The sequence below is a fragment of the Bos indicus x Bos taurus genome, chromosome 15, assembly GCF_003369695.1.
Source record: "Bos indicus x Bos taurus breed Angus x Brahman F1 hybrid chromosome 15, Bos_hybrid_MaternalHap_v2.0, whole genome shotgun sequence".
Lineage (NCBI taxonomy): Eukaryota > Metazoa > Chordata > Mammalia > Artiodactyla > Bovidae > Bos > Bos indicus x Bos taurus.
Window position 1 is genome coordinate 56,857,989 of NC_040090.1, and position 18,059 is coordinate 56,876,047.

Sequence of the window (18,059 nt, forward strand, 5' to 3'; positions counted from 1 at the left end):
GGGGCGGGAGGGTGTGGGCATAGCTGGCGGAAGTGCCGGAGGAAGGGGTGGGGCCAAGAGAGGGAGGCAAAAGCCGGAAGTCGAGGCCTGTTCTTCGCGTGGTGATGTCGGCCGGTGGGGCTGTGGAGCCTGGGCTCCCGGCGGCGGCTGCCGCTCCCTCGGCCGCCCCGGCTCGGGATCCCGGGCCGGGGCACTTGTTCCGGCCTATCAGTGCTGAGGACGAGGAGCAGCAGCCCACTGAGATCGAGTCGCTGTGTATGAACTGCTACCGCAATGTGAGACGGGGGTGCGGCCGCGGGCGGCTGGAGGGTTGGGCAGAGGCGGGGAGGAGCGGGGGTCGGCGATCCTGCCAGGCTGGCCCAACTGGGGACCTGGGGGCGAGGCAGAGCTTGGGGCTCAGTAGATGGGGGGTTGGGAGTTTCATTGGTACTCTCCTTAACTGTTTTCTGCTTTCTCAGGGCATGACGCGCCTCCTGCTCACCAAGATCCCCTTCTTCAGAGAAATAATCGTGAGCTCCTTTTCCTGCGAGCACTGTGGCTGGAACAACACGGAGATCCAGTCGGCGGGCAGGATCCAGGACCAGGGAGTGCGCTACACTCTGACTGTCAGGGCTCAGGAGGTGAGAGGGGCCCTGGTGTCCTAGGGAAAGCTTGGGGACTGGAGTCGGAGCTTCGGTCCAGGTGGTCAGACCTCAAATAAATCCACTTAAGTGTCCAAGCCTCAGTTTCCTCCTTTGTAAAATGGCGTTGGTGCCATCATCTGCTCAGGTGCGGTAAGACTTGTGAACATGCTTTGTAAGGTATCAAATGAAGCAGTAGTATCAGAAGGTATCAAATGAGCAGTAGTTTATGAATAGTACTCTAACCAGTTGGGTAGCTGGTTCACATCAAGGTGCTATTCCGCAGGAGCAGTCTGGACTGCCCCTAGTAGGGAGAAGAAAGAAAACAGCTGGGCTGGGGGCTCCTGTATTGTTAACTTCTGTAGACTGAAGGTTTTTCGTTCTGCCCAGGACATGGACAGAGAAGTAGTGAAGACTGACTCTGCCACCACAAGGATCCCAGAGCTGGATTTTGAAATTCCTGCCTTCAGCCAGAAAGGAGGTATATTTAAGAACAGAGTGTTTGTGCTGTTCATGCCTGGCCTGAATCTTACTGTCTTGCAAAAGTCTTGGTGCCAGGTGTAGTGGCTTATGTATGGATTTGGCCACATCCTTGATCTTCATTGGTTTAACCTAAGAGAGCTTAGATAAAGTAGCTTAAGGTAGTATATAGTGATAGTAACACTGTGATGTACTTATTAAAAAATTGTCTGTAATAATCACTCTTAACTAGAGGTGAATGGAACTTTGTTCCCTGCCTCCTTGATTTTATAGATGAAGTCAAGGGCCAGACGGTTCAGCGAACTTCCCAGGGTCATACCGGCATTTGATGGCAAAGCGAAGCCTGACCTGTCTTTTGTTCTTACTCACCAGCTCTGACTACTGTTGAAGGATTGATCAGCCGTGCTATCTCTGGCCTGGAGCAGGATCAGCCCACTCGAAGGGTGAGCTGGGGTTTTCTCATTGCAGCAGCTCAGGGGATAATTTTTTTCTGTATACTTGTTCTCCTTCCCATGTGGCTGAACTGTTTCTGACTGAATGTTGGAGAACTTTGAGGGGAAGTGAATGGTGATGCTATAGCTGCCTGGATGTTACATGTGTTGTACCCCTGTCCTTTCCACTTCCCCTCCTCCACTGTACATTGAGGCCTCTTCTCAGACACTGTACCCTTACCTCTGAAGAGCCTTCCCTAACACCCTTGGGTTTTTCTGTGCTTCCTGAGTGCTCCATTGTGTCTTATATTTATTATGACATCATATATATCTATATATATATATATGAAATAATATAATTAAAAATTCAGTCATCTGTCTTCTTAAGTGGACAGATAAGTCTCTAGTTTTCTTAAACAGAGCCCCATGAAAGGGTTCTTGCTTATTTACTGTTGTCGGTTACCTGGCACAAATGCCTGGACTGAATAGCTGAATGAGTGAGAAAAGGAGACTTGTCTGGCACCACCCACAAACTTCAAACTTATTTGCTACTTTTACTTATTTATTTTTTAAAATTAATTAATTTTTGGCTGCACTGGGTTTTCACTGCTGCACGTGGGCTCTCTCTAGTTGTGGCAAGTGGGAGCTGCTCTTCGTTGCGGTGCAAGCTTCTCATTGCAATGATTTCTCTTGTTGCGGAGCACAGGCTCTAGGTACGTGGGCTTAGTTGCTCCATAGCATGTGGAATCTTTCCAGGCCAGAGACTGAACCCATGTCCTGTGCATTGGCAGGTGGATTCCTATCCTCTGGACCCCCAGGGACGTCCTTATTTACTACTTCTTGTTGTGAAGCCCAAGTGTGTTCTCAGTTACACTAAGATGAGTTGTGACTTCTTGTTGGACGTGATGGGGGCATAACTTCTATCACCAGGGCTGATCTTCTACTCTCTGTACCTGTCAGGCGAACGAAGAAGCTGTGGCTGAAAGAATTGATGAATTCATTGCCAAACTGAAAGAGCTAAAGCAAGTGGCCTCTCCTTTCACATTAGTGAGTATTGAGGGACTCCAGGTGCCCTAAACTTAGGGGAGGAGAGACCATTAAGACTGTCTGAGATCTTCCCGTGGTGCCTCAGTGTTAGATGGAGGATTGTATGTGATTTCTTGTTGTAACTGCTCGCTCTTTACCCATGTTAGATCATTGATGATCCCTCAGGGAACAGCTTTGTGGAAAACCCACATGCTCCCCGGAAAGATGATGCCCTGGTGATCACACACTATAATCGGACTCTGCAGCAAGAGGAGATGCTGGGGCTCCAGGTGAGTGCATTGAAGAAGCGAAGAATGCTCTGGAATTACCTTGCACTCTGGATTACTTGGCGTCAGCTCTGTACTTCCCTTGACTAGGGCTTTGCTCTCTGACTTCCTTGTTAAAACCCACAAGGTGGTAGGGGACATAAGCAAGCCAGAGCATTTTCTCTCCCCTCCGGGGGAGGCTGAGGTCCGTGTGCCAACATTTGATTTGCTTCTCTTCTGCTTTAGGCAGAGGCACCAGAAGAGAAGCCAGAAGAGGAGGATATCAGAAACGAAGTGAGTCACATTGGCTCTTGTGGAGGAAGCAGTGGTGGGCTGAGACTGATACCGTTCAGTATCTCTTCCTGACCAGCAACATGGGTGGCTGCCAGCGTTCCAGTAGAATGCCTGTAGCCTGAGCAGGGTTGCCCTGCCTGGGAGGGCTCACCCTGCATCCCCGTGTTGTGTTCCAGGTGCTCCAGTTCAACACAAATTGCCCAGAATGCAATGCTCCAGCCCAGACTAACATGAAGCTAGTTCGTATCTTTCATCCGGCCGTTGGGTTGCTCTTCATCTGACTCAGGCGTGAACATTATACTCAGTCTGGAAAATATTTCCTTCAAAGAAAGCATATGCTTTATTCTGAGTGATGAGGAGGATGTTGCCTTTGATGAGACTGTGCACTTTGGCTTTTGGGTTCAAAGAGAGAATTAGGCCATGGTCTCTAGGCTCTTGCGTGTGGTCTGAGCCATGTTGTCACACATTGATGAGTGGGGATTGCTGTGGGTGGTGACCTTGGCCTCTTCTGGAGGCTTGTCTGATGTAGGCTTGTGATCTGTTTCCTGCAGTCCTGGGACCAGCATCTGTTTGTGTGGGAGGTTTGGGTTTGTTCTTTCCCAGAGGGTGGTCTTGCTCTCCTGGAAGCAGATTTCCTTAATTCCCTCTTCCAGAAATCCCTCACTTTAAGGAGGTTATCATCATGGCTACCAACTGCGAGAACTGCGGCCATCGGACCAACGAGGTGGGTGGGCTTCGTCATTTGGGAAGAAGCCTAACTTGAGGGTAACCCCTATTGAACTTTCTTCCTTTCTAAAGCTACTTAGGGTGAGGAGCTCTTGAAGCAACTAGAAATTAGCTTAGAGGAGAAAAGTTAGAAATAGCATATAACTTGTTGAAGACATTCAAAGTTAGTTATATGGAAGAGAGAGACCTATTTTTTGACTCATCTCTCAGAGGGGTGAAAGTACAGGGAGGCAGATTTTGGCTTAATAATAAAAAGCTTTCTGGGTCTGTCTGAAAATAGAGCGGTCTGCCTTGGAGGGTTGTAAATTCCCTTTTCCTGAGTGTATTCAAGCATACATTTTAAATTCTTAAACCAGAAAAACTATAAAGGGGATCTACCCATTAGATGCAGCTAAAGTCCCTTTCAACCTCGAGTCATTTTTTTCAAGGTGAATTCAGTTTCTTGGCAATCTGGGGTATGTTTTGGCAGGCTGCTGGTGCTAGGCACTCTGCTTCTGGCCAGCTCCCCCTGATTTCATCATGGATGACTGCTGCCCTTGTGGTATAGAAGGCACCGTCCTTGGAAACCAGTAGTGGGCCTGAGTGGAGGTCCAAGCCTTTGTCCCCTCCCCCTCCCCAGACTCCCTGCACTAGGTGAGGATGCGTCTCCTCTGCTGCTGCTGACGCTGCTGATGCTGTTACCATCTGTGCAGGTGAAATCTGGAGGAGCTGTGGAGCCCTTGGGCACCAGGATCACCTTCCACATCACCGATCCCTCAGATATGACCAGAGATCTGCTCAAGGTGACAGCCTGCATGGGGAAGTGACTCTCTTTCACACATGGCTCTGTGTCAAGGGGAAATTTGTCTTCGCCCAATCATGTCCTGGGGTTGTGAGGTACCTCCTTATTCCCTTGGGTCTGAGGATCCCTGAGTAGAGTTAATCGATGGTCGGAAGTGCAGATTCAGAAGGTGACTCAGGAGTGCTTTCTGATGACTTGGCAGCCTTTTGCCTCTAGTGACTGTAAGGGCCCTTGTTTCTGGACTTTTAATGACAGGATGCCTGCCAGCTTGGAGCCATGACTCAGAATGTCCCCTTTTAAAGTTGGCTTCAGGAGTGAGTCTGGCTTTAATCGAAGATTCAGAGAAAACTGGGACAGCTGACTTTGTCCTCAAACTGTTACTGGTAGTATTAATTTGGCAGGAGGACTCTGGTTAGCTTTCTCCAGGGGCTCCTGATTTAAAGCCTAATTTGATCTCTCACCTTGCAGTCTGAGACATGCAGTGTGGAAATCCCAGAGCTGGAATTTGAACTGGGAATGGCTGTCCTCGGGGGCAAGTTCACCACACTGGAGGGGATGCTGAAAGACATCCGGGAACTGGTGCGTGCCCTGAGGACAGCGCATGCAGCTTCACAGTGTGGCTGAGGGGGAACGGGCTCGAAGGCTTCAAAGGTCCTGGGTTTTGGAGCTGATAACCGAGGTTTCTTTTTTTTAAGCTGATTTGAGTTAAACATTATTTTGGATTATGACATTAAGTTTATGGAAAGTTCAGAGTGGAAAATCTCAGGCCTGACTCTGGGCTGATCTAGATATTTTTTGGTTTTGAGTAAGTCATTTATTTCACTGTAAGATGGGGGGACGAGGGCCCTTTTAGTGCCTGAAACTCCTGAACATACATGTATATGTATGTGTTGACGTAACCCATGTATTTGTTCTCTTAGTGAATCATTTCACTTAATTCTCAGTTGTTAGGTATTTTGTCTTTGTAATTGAGCTTTACTTTGTGCTTCTTCAGACAAGGACTAGAGTTCATATTTAAGAACCTTTCTATAGCTTTTGTTTCATGTTGCCCATTATCACTTTGGCAGATTAATCCACACAGTCTTAGGAGTGGCTGCCTAGGTCAGAAGGTGGTGTAGAATAAACAGACACCAGACCTCCCCAGCGGGCATCCCTGGTCTCTACCCCTCCCCGCCAGCCCCCCGCCTCCATCAGGTTTATGGTTAAACCTAACAAACGGTGAGCCAGTATTCTAGCAATTTGGATGCCATTTCTTACAGGTAACCAAGAACCCTTTCACACTGGGTGACAGCTCCAGTCCTGGCCAGACGGAGAAACTGCAGGAGTTTAGTCAGAAGTTAGACCAGGTGAGAGGACTGGTTGGCCAGTGTTTACGGTCCTGGGGTTCCAGTGAACAAGCAGGAGGCTACACACCCCTTCTTGCCACATATCAACATCTAACATGTTGCGAATTCTCCTGTTTCCGATATCCCGCGCCATCTCCTTTCTTGGTTTTCTCCCTTTTTTTGTTAGAGCATCTTTTCCAGTAGCATCATGAGAAAGTGCATGGGAAGTAGAATTCCTGGGATTTTGCATGTCTGAAACTTTCTTTATTCTACTCTTGTACTAGCTGAATGGCTGGGGATAGAATTCTGGGTGGAAATAATTTTTTATCAGAATTTCTAAAGTCTTCCAATTTCCTGCTAATGTCTTTCAGTTTCTCAGTTTGGCTGTTGAGAGGTTGGAAGGCATTCTGCTTCCTGATCTTTTGTTTGTGACCTATCTTATGATACTTTTCTGTCTCCTGTGATGTGAAATTCCAGAATGTACTTTGGTGTGGGTCAGTTTTCAACCATTGTTGTTAAGCACTGGGTGGGTTCTTTAAATCTGGAAAGTCATGTGGCTCAGTTCTAGGGAGCTTATAAAAACGCTCTATTGCTTCTTCTCTGTTCTCTCTTTCTGAGATCTCTATCTCAGTGTTTTGGATGTTAGACTGACTTGTCTGGTTGTCTGTAATTTTTTTTTTTTTTGGTCCTATTTTTGTTTTTTTATGTTTGCTTTACTGTCGGAGAATAATTTTCCAGCCCTTTAATTGAGTTTTTCATTTCCACTGACATTTTGATTTTCCAAGTGGCTTTTTTTGGTCTTTCAATACTTTCTGCCGGCTTTTTTTTTTTTTTTTTTTTTTTAAATAGCATCCTGTTGTATTAAGGAGGTAGTATTTTTTTCTCTTTGAGAATATTAATATTTTTTTCTTATGTTTAATTTTCCTTGCATAGGTTCCATTTCCTCCCAAGTTTTTTTTTTTTTTTTTCCCATTTGATTTCTGTCTTTCAGTGTTAGGGGCTTTGCTCAGATGTCTGGTAATCATTGGTTGTCTGTTTAAAAGTAGAGGACTAAACCACCTGAGTGGGGTGAGTCTTGTTGACATTGGGTCATTGGAGGGGATTCAGCTTAGCCATTTTGTTGAGGTGACTCCAATGCTTGAGTTGTTAAGTGTTTCCTCTTGGGCTGGTCAGATTCCCAGCAGTGCGTGTTCCATTTCCTGGCCTGAGGGTGAAGGCTTGGCTGGCAGTGTTCTGAGAGCCCAGTGTGGGAACAGGACTGGGGGTGTGTATGTTTCCAGTAAGGCTACCTTCACTTAACTTCCTGTTCTTGATGCCTTCCTGTCTACCCTCCACTGGGTCAGTGTCCCCCAGGCCATAGTGCTCTGTGCTCACCTCTCCACAGCATCCTCTATCTGCTCTTGGGATGGAGGAAGGACAATTGTTGATCTGTTTGGGGTAAGAGAGGACATAGGGATGCTTTTTAAACAACTGTCAAAGACTCTTATTTTAGATCCTCTCTACTCCACCTCTAGAAGTACCTTCATTTCACTAGTTCTTAAAACTCTGCGGGATTCTGTAGTGTAATTAGGTTGCTTGTAAATTAGGCTGGCAGACACAGCTCTTTTCCTGCAAGGAGCTATGTAAGATTTACACGATCATGCTGAATTCTGTCTCCTTTAGATCCTTGAGGGTATTTTGAAGGCTCACTTTATTATGGATGATCCGGCAGGAAACAGCTACTTGCAGGTACAGTAGACCTTCCCTGGTATTTCATAGAGATGTCTTTTTGATCTTCCTTAAATATATATCACTTCTCCAGAAACTGAGACACTCAATTCTAAATGAGTGCCTTTTATCAGGGAAACTTCTAGCAGAAATTGGAACATAAGGGAGCAAGGGGGGAGGTAGAAGGGACTGTGTGTCAAGAGGGAAAAAAGGAGACTCCCAGGTTCCTTCTTCCTCTAGTCTAGCTGGAGTCCCAGCTCTCAGTACAACATGGAGTTTTCATTTTGTAAATCTGGCTGTAGAGTGAGAAGTGGTGCCTCATCCAGAGGCCAAGGTGGGAAACTTAAAGCTGACAAGGGAGATACTCTGGTGATTGATAGTAACTTTAAGTAGTTTGAGTAGTTATTATGGATCAGGCAAAACTTTTCTAAGATTGCTCCACAATTAAGAGTATGCTACCTTCTTTGTAAGAAGGTGCAGATAGAAAGTTGTTCTCCTTGCAGTCCCACTCCCAGCCCATGTGAGCTCTGTTGCTAGGCCCATGAGTTGAGCCTAGTTGTTGGGTGTTGAAGGCCCTTTGAAACAATGAAGGAAATTTCCTGGTGGTCCAGTGGTTAGCACTCTGTGCTTCCATTGCAGGGGGGCATGGATTCAGTCCCTAGTTGGGGAACTAAGATCCTGCATGCCGCTTGGCAAAAAAAAGAATAAAAACTCATTAAGGTCTTGGTAAAGTGGAAATTTGGAAGTTGCCAGGGGGAGGGGGGATGGGAGGATGGCAGAGGCACTGATGGTCTGTCCTTGGCCTTGCAGAATGTGTATGCACCTGAAGATGACCCTGAGATGAAGGTGGAGCATTATAAGCGCACATTTGACCAAAACGAAGAGCTGGGGCTCAACGACATGAAGACAGAGGGCTATGAGACAGGGCTGCCTGCCCAGCGGTAGCAGTGGTGGTTCCCGGCCAGCCTCCAGTGCTACTCAGACGACGGGGTTATTTATTGCTTTCGGAAAAGGCTGGACTTGCCCCCTACGAGGCCTTGCCCGCGCAGGGAGGACACCCGGTCTAAGTCGGAGATCTGGGCACACTTTCTGAACAGTTTGTGATGGAAATACAAACCTCTTGGGTTACTTGACCTTACTTTGAAGGATTTGAATTGGCGTGGAAAGAAACCCAGAAATGAACCATCAGGCGTGTCATTGTCACTTGTTTCAAGTCTTTACCCTCTGTCCACACAGTGCTCTCTTATATAGGGCTGGAACTCTGAAGAGTTGGGAGAAAGTGGAAGACATCTACATCTGGAGTTTGGGAGTTGGGTTGGGTATATAAAATACTGACTTTCAACACAGTCTCCTGAGGGGAGGGAGTCTAGGACAGGTGAAGAAGTTCTCATTAAAATGGTGGCACTGGCCTCTGAATTCACTCTGTCCTTGTTTGATGTGCTGGTAGAATTCAACCTCCTGAGGAAATTTTCTCTAGTGGAGCAACTGTAACTTGGGGAGTGGAGCTAGCATTTCATTCACTCCTTCAGTAGATGTTCGAGTGTTTGCTTTGTGCCAGGTACATCATAGAACTGAAGAAAATAAAGCTCTGCTTTCATGGAGCTTCAAGTGTAGTGGGGAGAGTTGACAGAACGGGTCGGGGTCAGGGCATTTGCCTCATTAGATGGAACTTCAGAGAAAGGGCCAACCAGGGATTGAATCCATGCCCCTCTTTGGCCATGCCACTGGTTGTAAATTCATTTGATCCTTGAGCCCTGTGAGGTAAGCTTAAGACCTGAGCTTGGTCTTGTTAGGCTAAGGTTTGGTAGTGAGTAGAATGGTTAGAGGTGAACTGAAGACAGAAATGGGCAGGAGGTGATTGGGTTGAGAGGACTCTAGTGGTAACATGCCTGGAGCAGAACTGTGAGACTTGCCCAGTGCCTACTGACACCAGGGAGGACGCGGGGCTGTGGAGTTCAGCTGGAGATACACTAAAGTGGACTAGATGCAGAGGTGGTGTTGTGAATGGACCTTTGGGGCCTTCCAGCTAGTGAGGCCCTATCAATCCAGTGCCCCCTTCTCACAGGCCCTAAGAGACTCAGCCTTGTTTTCCTGGGCCTGTGCTGTGACCACTCAGTATTCCAGTGGTTTAAAGTTCAGGCCTCAGGGCATAATCTCAAACCTGTTCTATCATGTATATTTTTTGAACCTGTGTCCCAAGATACGTGTTTTTATTAAGTATAATAATGCCTCATTATATATTGACTAATATATATCTCTTAAAACAGTGACCAAAAAATTGAGCATATGGTGAGATAGATAAACTACACAAACTAACTTATTTTTCAAAAAATTTGGATTACCTCTTGCACCCCACTTTTTTAGTCTCTGATCCCAAGGGTCATATGTTCTAGCTATGTGAAGTTGGGCAACTTAATCTCTCCAAACTTCAGTGTTCTCATCTGTAAGGTAAAGGTAATAAAACCATGTGAGAAATGTGAGGGTTAAATGAGATAATTCAAGTACAGCTCTTAAAACCTCAAGAAGAAAAATCTTTCCAAACTTGTGTGTTAGAATTCATTCTTTCTGCTGCTGCTGCTGCTGCTAAGTCGCTTCAGTTGTGTCTGACTCTGTCTCTAGCTTCTCTCTTGCCATGCTGAAAACATCAATAGATTTAGGTTCTTTTCATTGGGAAGAGTTTGCACAAAATCTGGGGACAACCGGTATCAAATGCGGGTAAGTTACATAGGTTAGAAACTACCATATTTTTCATCATAATTATACTGGGTTTGGAATCCTGAATTCGTCTCTTGAAAGCCCCTTAAAACAGATTCCTCTCCTCCTAAACATATTAATAAAAATTACTTAAAAACAATGTGCCAGTTGTTGTTTGAAGCATTTTGCATAGTAATATTATCTTAGTCCACCTAATCATTGAGTTCCGTGTCATTATTATCCCCATTTTGTTAAGCAACTTGCCCCAGGCCTCTCACAGTTAGCAAGTTATTGAGCCAGAACTCAAACGTAGATGGGCTGCGACTCCAGAGCCCACGTTCGTTAACTACTCTGGTGCTTCTGAAGCTGCTGGGGTCATAAGTCTTGTTGGAGTCATGGATGTATCCTCGCGACCACAACAGCCCTTGCTGCACAGTTGTTTGAGCAGATGGAAGGACGAAGAGAAGAAACACAATTGCCGGGTCAGAGGGGATGTAGAGTGGGCCCCGGAAGCGTGCGTGTTTCTGTTCTTCAGTCCTCCAAGATTCTGAGACTCGCACATGTCTGCCCAGCACTTCCAAACACACCGTCACTTCCGGTCCTGGCCCCGCCCCCCCGCAGCTCGTTGCTGTTCCGTTTCGCGTTCAACAATTTTGTCCCCAGCCCTGACCCGTTTCCCTCCGCTGCCATGGCGGCAGCTCCACCGCTCTCCAAGGCCGAGTACCTGAAGCGATACTTGTCTGGGGCAGATGGCGGCGTCGACGGGGGCCCTGAGTCCGGCCGCAAGCGTCGCAAAAAGCGGCCGAAGCCTAGCGGGGCCGGCGGCAAGGGGTGAGTTGGCCCTGGCAGGGTGGGGTCCGCGCGGCCCACCGCCCCTCACCTTCCCGCGCCGCCCTCGGCCCGGCTCTTGCTGGGCTCCTCGCCGGCGGCCCCGCGCCCCTGACCCTGACCCTGCCTGCGCTCAGAGCCCTCTCAGGCCGCTGCTCGCGCCCCTGGGCAGTATCTCCAGTGTGTTCAGGCCGGGTTGTAACTTGTTTTAGTCTTTTCCCGCCTTTGTGGCATCCCGTTCTCCCGCAGAGAGTGAATATTGTATCCTGAGAATAAACGTGAAACGAATTCAAAGGCTCTGTGCTGGTATATTAGCGGCCCAGAACCTGCCCGTGCGGGTTCTCCTAAGCCAAGGACTCGGGTCGCGACCTATGCTCACTTCCTGTTACTCTTGCTACTACCAATAACAACTAACGTTTATACCGTTCTTGTCAGTGCCTGATAACATTGTAAGTACTTTAGACATGATTTTATTTAAGAGTCATAACAGTGTTAAGAAGTAGATATTTTTGCTATCTCCACTTTTCAAACGAGAAAACTTACGTGGCCTAGTGTACTGGGTTGAGTACTGTCCCTCTCCTCCAAACCAGAACCTTAGCATGTGACACTATTTAGAAGTAGAGTCTTTGCAGATATAATTAGTTAAGCTGTCCAGTATAAACTGGTGTCCTTTTAAGAAAGGAAAAATTTGGATACAGAAACAGGCTTAGAGGGAAAACTTCCCAGGTGAAGATGGGAGGCTGAGGCTGGACTGGATTTATGCAGCTGACAGAGGCTACCACAAGTTGGAAGAGTCAAGGAAAGATCTTACCCTGGAGCCTTTCTTGGTGGACATTGCCTTGCACACACCTTGATTTCAGACTTGAAGTCTCCAGTACTGAGAGGGAATACATTTCTGTTGTTTTAAGCCACTCGGTTTGTGGTCCTTTGTTAGGCAGCTCTAAGAAACTAATATACCCTGTAAAGTCAAATAGTTCCAAAGAACTAACCGGTTTAGTTAGTTAACTCTTTGGTGGTTGTGTTATTCTTGCTGTCTTCTGACCCCTCTGACTTGTGTGGATTTCCTGGAGGCAGTGCCTTGCAGTGACATTGTCTTGAGCTTTGAAGTAACATTGATCAGTCTTTCAGTCCTAGCTGTGCCACTTCATGAGTTGTGTGGCCTTGGACAAGGTATTTCATCTCTCTCAGCCTCAGTTTTTTCATCTTTAAAGTCAGAGTAATATTGAATTATATCACTTACATTAAATGGTTGTTGTGATTAGTCATCTGGCTTTTCAAATGATAACTGTTAATAATAACGGTTTACATCATGGCAGTCATTATTCTTTGGACTCATCCATAGTTGATCCATGTAACAAATATTTATTGGGTACTTCGTCTATCACAGTGAGGATATCACTGTGAATGAGGTATCACTGTCCCTACTCTGATGGAGCTTATAGTTTAATGGGGATACAGTCTTTAAACAACTAATTATGCAACTAGTTGATTTATTTCCAAGAATGTGTAACGGATTCTTAGTTGGGAGAGGTAAGGGGAGTAGTGTTGTAAGGTCTGCTCAAGGAATTTATATATATGCTCGGCTTTTAAGAATGACAAAGAGTTTCCCACTAAAGAATAAGAAGAGTAGGTTAGGCAGAGGGAAGGAACTAAATATGTGAAACTGATATGGAAAGGAATTTGGCTCATTCTAGGCATCAGAAGATGACTAGTGAGTAGTGAATTGAGGAGACAGTGGTGCGAGATGAAATTGGCCGTATTGGCAAAGAATGGACCATAGGATCTTATAGGATTTTGAACTTTAGCCTAAAACCACAGATGAATGTTTGTAGGCTGTTATCCAAGAATGATTCTTCTTTTTTTGGTCTTTTGTTTTTCATCTTTAGAATGCGAATTGTGGATGATGACGTGAGCTGGACATCTATCTCAACCACTAAAGCAGAAAAGGAGGAAGAGGAAGATGATGGAGATTTGCCTGTGGTGTGTATCTTTTTGCGGCTCTGAGGACTTTGAAATGCAAGCCTCTTAATCTCGACTCCCAATGCAGCGTAGATAGTAAGGAGGAAAGTTAAGGTCAGAGAAGAGGTGACATTTTCCAGGAGCTATTTTAAAATAGTTTTCTTTGATGATGCCTATATACAGTCTTTGTATATGGAGGGCTCCATCTGCCTAGAAGTGGGAACTGATCACAGAGAGACAGGATTCCTCAGTGTCAGTGATAAAGAGTCCTGATTAGAATTAGCCATGGTTCAATTTGTTGCAACTTACCTTAAAAACACTGTTCAGTTTCAATGAAAGGAAATGTTATTTACTTCTTTTATTTACTGATTCAACTAAGCTTTAAAATTGTATACGTTTGCCTAGGTATAGCAGATATGTAGATTAATAGAGTATAGTATTTATACTTTAGAGGTCATACCCTTAGAATGGGAGACTGAATTCGAATAATTTCAGCAATATGGTGAATGTCGGAGATATAGTTCACATACGTTATTGTTGTTTAGTCGCTAAGTTGTGTCTGACTCTTTTGTGACCTCATGGATTGTAGCCTGCCAGGCTTCTCTGTCCCTGGATTTCCCAGGCAAGAATACTGGAGTGGGTTTCCATTTCCTTCTCCAGGGATCCTCCTGGAGATTGAACTGTGTCTCCTGCATCACTTGCATTGCAGGTGGATTCTTTACCAGCTATGCCAATGGGGAAGCCTCTCACATGCATGCCAAATGCTCTTGGAACCCAATGGGCACATTTTTTAGCCCATGAAAATGGGAGATTGCTTGAAGGATGGAGATATCTGAATTGAGTTTTGAAGGATAAGTAAGAGCTAGGTGGTCAAAAGCAGAGGTAAATAAGTTAGCATTGGTATGGCCATGGGACTTTTGCTCAGAATTGCTGAGAAACAAAGTGGAAAGGAGATAGTTACGTCTCTGAGCCATAATTTGCTCTTAGTAATGTGGAGCCTTTCTTTGCAGGGCTTTTGTGAAGATGGAGTGAGATAATATAAGTAAAGCACAAAGCAGTGCTTTGCTCATAGTTGCAGGTCTGTCATGTGGAAAGAGGATCATTTGCATCAGAGGTCAGAACTTGGGTCGACAGAAAGAAGTTACAGGAAGGTAGATGCGGGTCCAATACAACTAAGAACTTTCTAACCCCCAAATGCAGCGGACCGCCTTGTAACATGAGTTCCCTGTCAGTGAATTGGTTCTGTCAGGAGGGACTACATGAGTGATCATTTATCAAGGATACTGTAGGGAAGATTCGAGATTTATTTGGGAATTTGGGTGATAGGAAATATGGTCTTATCCCTTAAAGATTGTATGAGTCTTTGTACATTTTAATGACTTCTTTTGGTGGGATCCTAGAAAAACTATCATTGTGATCTACAGTAAAGCTTTCATAAGGAGTCCAAATTCTTTAATGAATGGTAAGTGTGACAGGAACCCTGCCTGTGTTTTTACCCTGAATGGAGTGGTAAACGGGTAAAAGGAGTTTAGCTTTTAGCTTTGAGTGGCAGCTGTTATACCAGGTGGGTTAATAAAAAGGTTTGTAATAAAAGAAATGAACATCTGGAGGGAAATTGATGAGTCAGAGAAAGATCTATAATTAAACCATTCAGTGACATTCACATGTTTATGGAGCACATGTAACTGAGGACCACTATCTGTTTCTTCAGGGCTGTTTTGGGTCTTTGTGAGCCATGTATTGTTAGGAGTGGAATAGTCATAGCTTCAGGTTCTTCAGATAGCACTGCTACTTGGCTGGATCCTGTGGATTTCCTTAAAATGTTGTTCTCACTTCCACAGGTGGCTGAGTTTGTGGATGAGCGGCCAGAAGAGGTAAAGCAGATGGAAGCCTTTCGTTCCAGTGCTAAATGGAAGCTTCTGGGGAGTGAGTTCCAGTAACAGATAAATCTGAATTTCTCATTAATAGGGGAAGACTTTTATCTTTTTTTTCTTTTTTCTAAAATTGAAGTATCATTGATTTACAGTATTGTGTTCTAGGTATGTGGCAAAGTCAGTTATGTGTATATATGTATTTTTAGATAATTTTTCATTTAAGTTATTCTGGGATATTGAATATAGTTCCCTGGCCTGTACAGTAATTCCTCATGGCTTATCTATTTTATGTATAGTGGTTTGTATATGTTAATCCCATACTCCTAAGTTATTCCTTCCCCCTTCCCCTTTGGTAATCATAAGTGTGTTTTCTGTGTCTGTGTTTCTGTTCTGTATATGTGTTATAATTTGTGTTATTTTTTAGTTTCTACATGTAAGTTCTGTCATATAATATTTATCTTTCTGTCTGACTTCGCTTAGTATATATTCTTTAGGTCCATCCATGTTGCTACAAATGGCAATATCTCACTCTTTTTCACGGCTGAATAATATTCGTGTGTGTGTGTATCCCACAACTTCTTAAACCAAAAATTGTGTCTTGCTGGGCACTTGAGTTGTTTCCATGTCTTGGCTATAGAAATAGTGCTGCCGTAAACATTGGGATGTATATATCTTTTTAAATTAGTGTTTTTATTTTTCCCGGATATATACCCAGGAGTGGAATTGCTGCATCCCATGGTAGTTCTGTTCTGGTTTTTCAAGGAACCTCCATACTGTTTTCCATAGTGACTACACCAGTTTACACTTGGGTTCCCTTTTTTCCATATCCTCTCCAACATTTATTAGTATACTTTTTTGTTTTAAATAATATGTTGTATTCCTTTTTTTGGTCATGCTGCATGACTTGCAGAATCTTAGTTCCCTGACCAGGGACCAGCCCCATGCCCTCCTGCAGTGGAAGTGCAGAGTCCTAACCATTGGACCACCAGCAAATTCCCTTGTTAGACTTTTTGATGATAACCATTCTGACAGCTGTGAGGTGATACCTCATTGTGGTTTTGATTTATATTTCTTTAATAATTAGCAATGTGGAGCATCTTTTCATGTGCCTGTTAGCCATATGTATGTCTTCTTTGGAATTATGTCTATTTAAGTCTTCTGCCCATTTTTTGATTGGGTTGGGTTTTATTTTTTGTTGGTTGCTTCATTTGCAGATATTTCCTCCCATTCCATAAGCTTGTCTTTTATTTTGTTGATAGTTTCCTTTGCTGTGCAAAAGCTTTTAGTGTAATTAGGTCCCATTTGTTTATTTGTGCTTTTATTTCTTTTGCCTAAGGAAACTGAGCCAAGAAAATACTGTTATGATTTATGTCAAAGAATGTTCCACCTATATTTAACCTTACTAGTTTTGTAGTTTTAGGGCTTATATTTAGGTTTTTGAACCATTTGAGTTTATTTTTATATATGGTGTGAGGGAATGTTTTAATTTTATTGTTCTGCGTGCATGTCCAGTTTTCTCAGCACCACCTATTGAAGAGGCTGTCTTTTCTCCATTATATATTCTTGCCTCTTTTGTCATAGATTAATGGACCATAGGTATATGGGTTTATCTCTGGCTCTCTATTCTGTCCCATTGATCTATATTCCTCTTTTTGCGCCAGGACCATGCTGTTTTGATTATTATAGCTTTGTAGTATAGTCTGAAGTCTGGGAGGGTTATACCTCCAGCTTTTTATAAATATTATGGGATTTATCAACCATGTGGATTAGATTTACTGTCAGGTACTTCGCAGGTGATGCAAGTGGTAAAGAACCCTCGTGCCATGCAGGAAACAGAAGAGATCCAGGTTCGATCCCTGGGTCAGGAAGAAAGATCCCCCTGGAGGAGGGCATGGCAATCCACTCCAGTATTCTTGCCTGGAGAATCCCATGGACAGAGGAGCCTGGTGGGCTGCTGTCCATAAGGTTGCAAAGAGTCGGACATGACTGAAACAACTTAACTCGCATGTATACACCCTACATATATCATTACTTTTCTTTGAGGGGTGGATTCTGGTCAGAGGAGCCTATTCTCCAAAGTAAAGGAGGTGACTTGTTTAATTCACCCATTAACAAATATTCATTGACTCCCACCCAACTTTTAGTTGTTTATATTTGCTTAGGGAGCTCAGTGATAAGAGATAGAAGGAGAAGAGAAACTGGATTTTGTTACTCTCTGGATTTGCTATAAATGTTTCATTCTGTTATGTCTTTGAATATCAAAAGTCTCAAACTGTTTCCATTTTAAAGATTGTTTGTGGACTCTGGAGTCAGACAGATCTGGTTTGGATATTCATTTCACCACTTACTAACAGTATTATTTTGGCAAATTACTTGGATTTTCTGAGTATCAGCTTCTTTATAATAAGAGGAGAACAATATTTATCTCCTAAGCTGCTTGTGTGAATTAAATGAAATAATCTGTATAGACATGGGCATGTAGCAGGTGATCAGTAAAGTGCTGATCCTTCCTTCTTTCTGGTGCTTTTGCTGCTTTTAATAAGGAGCACAATGGCATGGATTAAATAGCTCACAGGATTTCATTTTGATGTGGCACGGAATTATTCAGTTTGCCTTTTGAGAGAAGAGTGGGTGCAAACTGAATTGCCTAAGTTAGATATCAGTGGGAGCTTCTCGTGGAGAATTCCATACAAATAAGGTTTGGGGAAGAGCTTTGGATTGGGATTAGAAGGTTGGGGTTCTAGCCTGTCTTTTCATTTTAGTAGCAGTGACCCCTAGGTAGGAAACCACTTAGCTTCTTAGGGTCTCTGTTTTCATGTCTGTAAAACAAGGATACCTGCCCTGCTTACCTAACAAGATACAACATGAAAACTACATTTAAAGTGCCTTGCAGATTTATGACCTGTTAGGCAAATATGAGCGGTTTTTCTTAGGATATTCATGAGTGCTACTTTACTGCCCTGAAGTAGCTGTGCATACCTTTTGGGCTTTCTTAGTAGTTTTGAGATGTATCCTGTTGGGGTGTTTTTTGAAACTTTGGTTAAAGGG

The 18,059-nt window shown here is 44.3% G+C and overlaps 2 protein-coding genes across 4 annotated transcripts in view; both read left to right on the forward strand.

Annotated features, from left to right (window-relative positions):
- Positions 1-54: 54 nt before the first annotated feature.
- ZPR1 (ZPR1 zinc finger) lies at positions 55-9,076 on the forward strand. The gene is made up of 14 exons (XM_027563661.1): positions 55-275; positions 459-620; positions 1,011-1,101; positions 1,473-1,543; positions 2,492-2,578; positions 2,725-2,847; positions 3,070-3,117; positions 3,294-3,360; positions 3,771-3,841; positions 4,536-4,625; positions 5,093-5,203; positions 5,884-5,970; positions 7,612-7,677; positions 8,467-9,076. The coding sequence occupies exons 1-14, from the start codon at positions 105-107 to the stop codon at positions 8,599-8,601; spliced, it is 1,380 nt and encodes a 459-aa protein (XP_027419462.1). The 5' UTR covers positions 55-104; the 3' UTR covers positions 8,602-9,076.
- A 1,916-nt stretch (positions 9,077-10,992) lies between these two features.
- The window catches only part of BUD13 (BUD13 homolog), a 144,196-nt gene continuing 137,129 nt past the window's right edge, over positions 10,993-18,059 (forward strand). Inside the window, exons 1-3 of one of the 3 annotated variants that reach the window (XM_027563660.1) lie at positions 10,993-11,181; positions 13,065-13,158; positions 14,979-15,063. In XM_027563660.1, the coding sequence (XP_027419461.1) occupies positions 11,039-11,181; positions 13,065-13,158; positions 14,979-15,063 (322 nt within the window). In that variant the 5' untranslated portion in view covers positions 10,993-11,038. The remainder of the gene's footprint in view (positions 11,182-13,064; positions 13,159-14,978; positions 15,064-18,059) is intronic. The other 2 variants (XM_027563658.1, XM_027563659.1) reach the window with 2 other exon arrangements.

Excerpts from the sequence above, each read along its gene's own strand:
- ZPR1 (XM_027563661.1), top strand. The coding sequence starts at position 105 with ATGTCGGCCGGTGGGGCTGTGGAGCCTGGGCTCCCGGCGGCGGCTGCC. Across the intron at positions 276-458 it reads GTATGAACTGCTACCGCAAT|GGCATGACGCGCCTCCTGCT; the intron begins GTGAGACGGGGG and ends CTGCTTTCTCAG. Across the intron at positions 7,678-8,466 it reads CAGGAAACAGCTACTTGCAG|AATGTGTATGCACCTGAAGA; the intron begins GTACAGTAGACC and ends TTGGCCTTGCAG.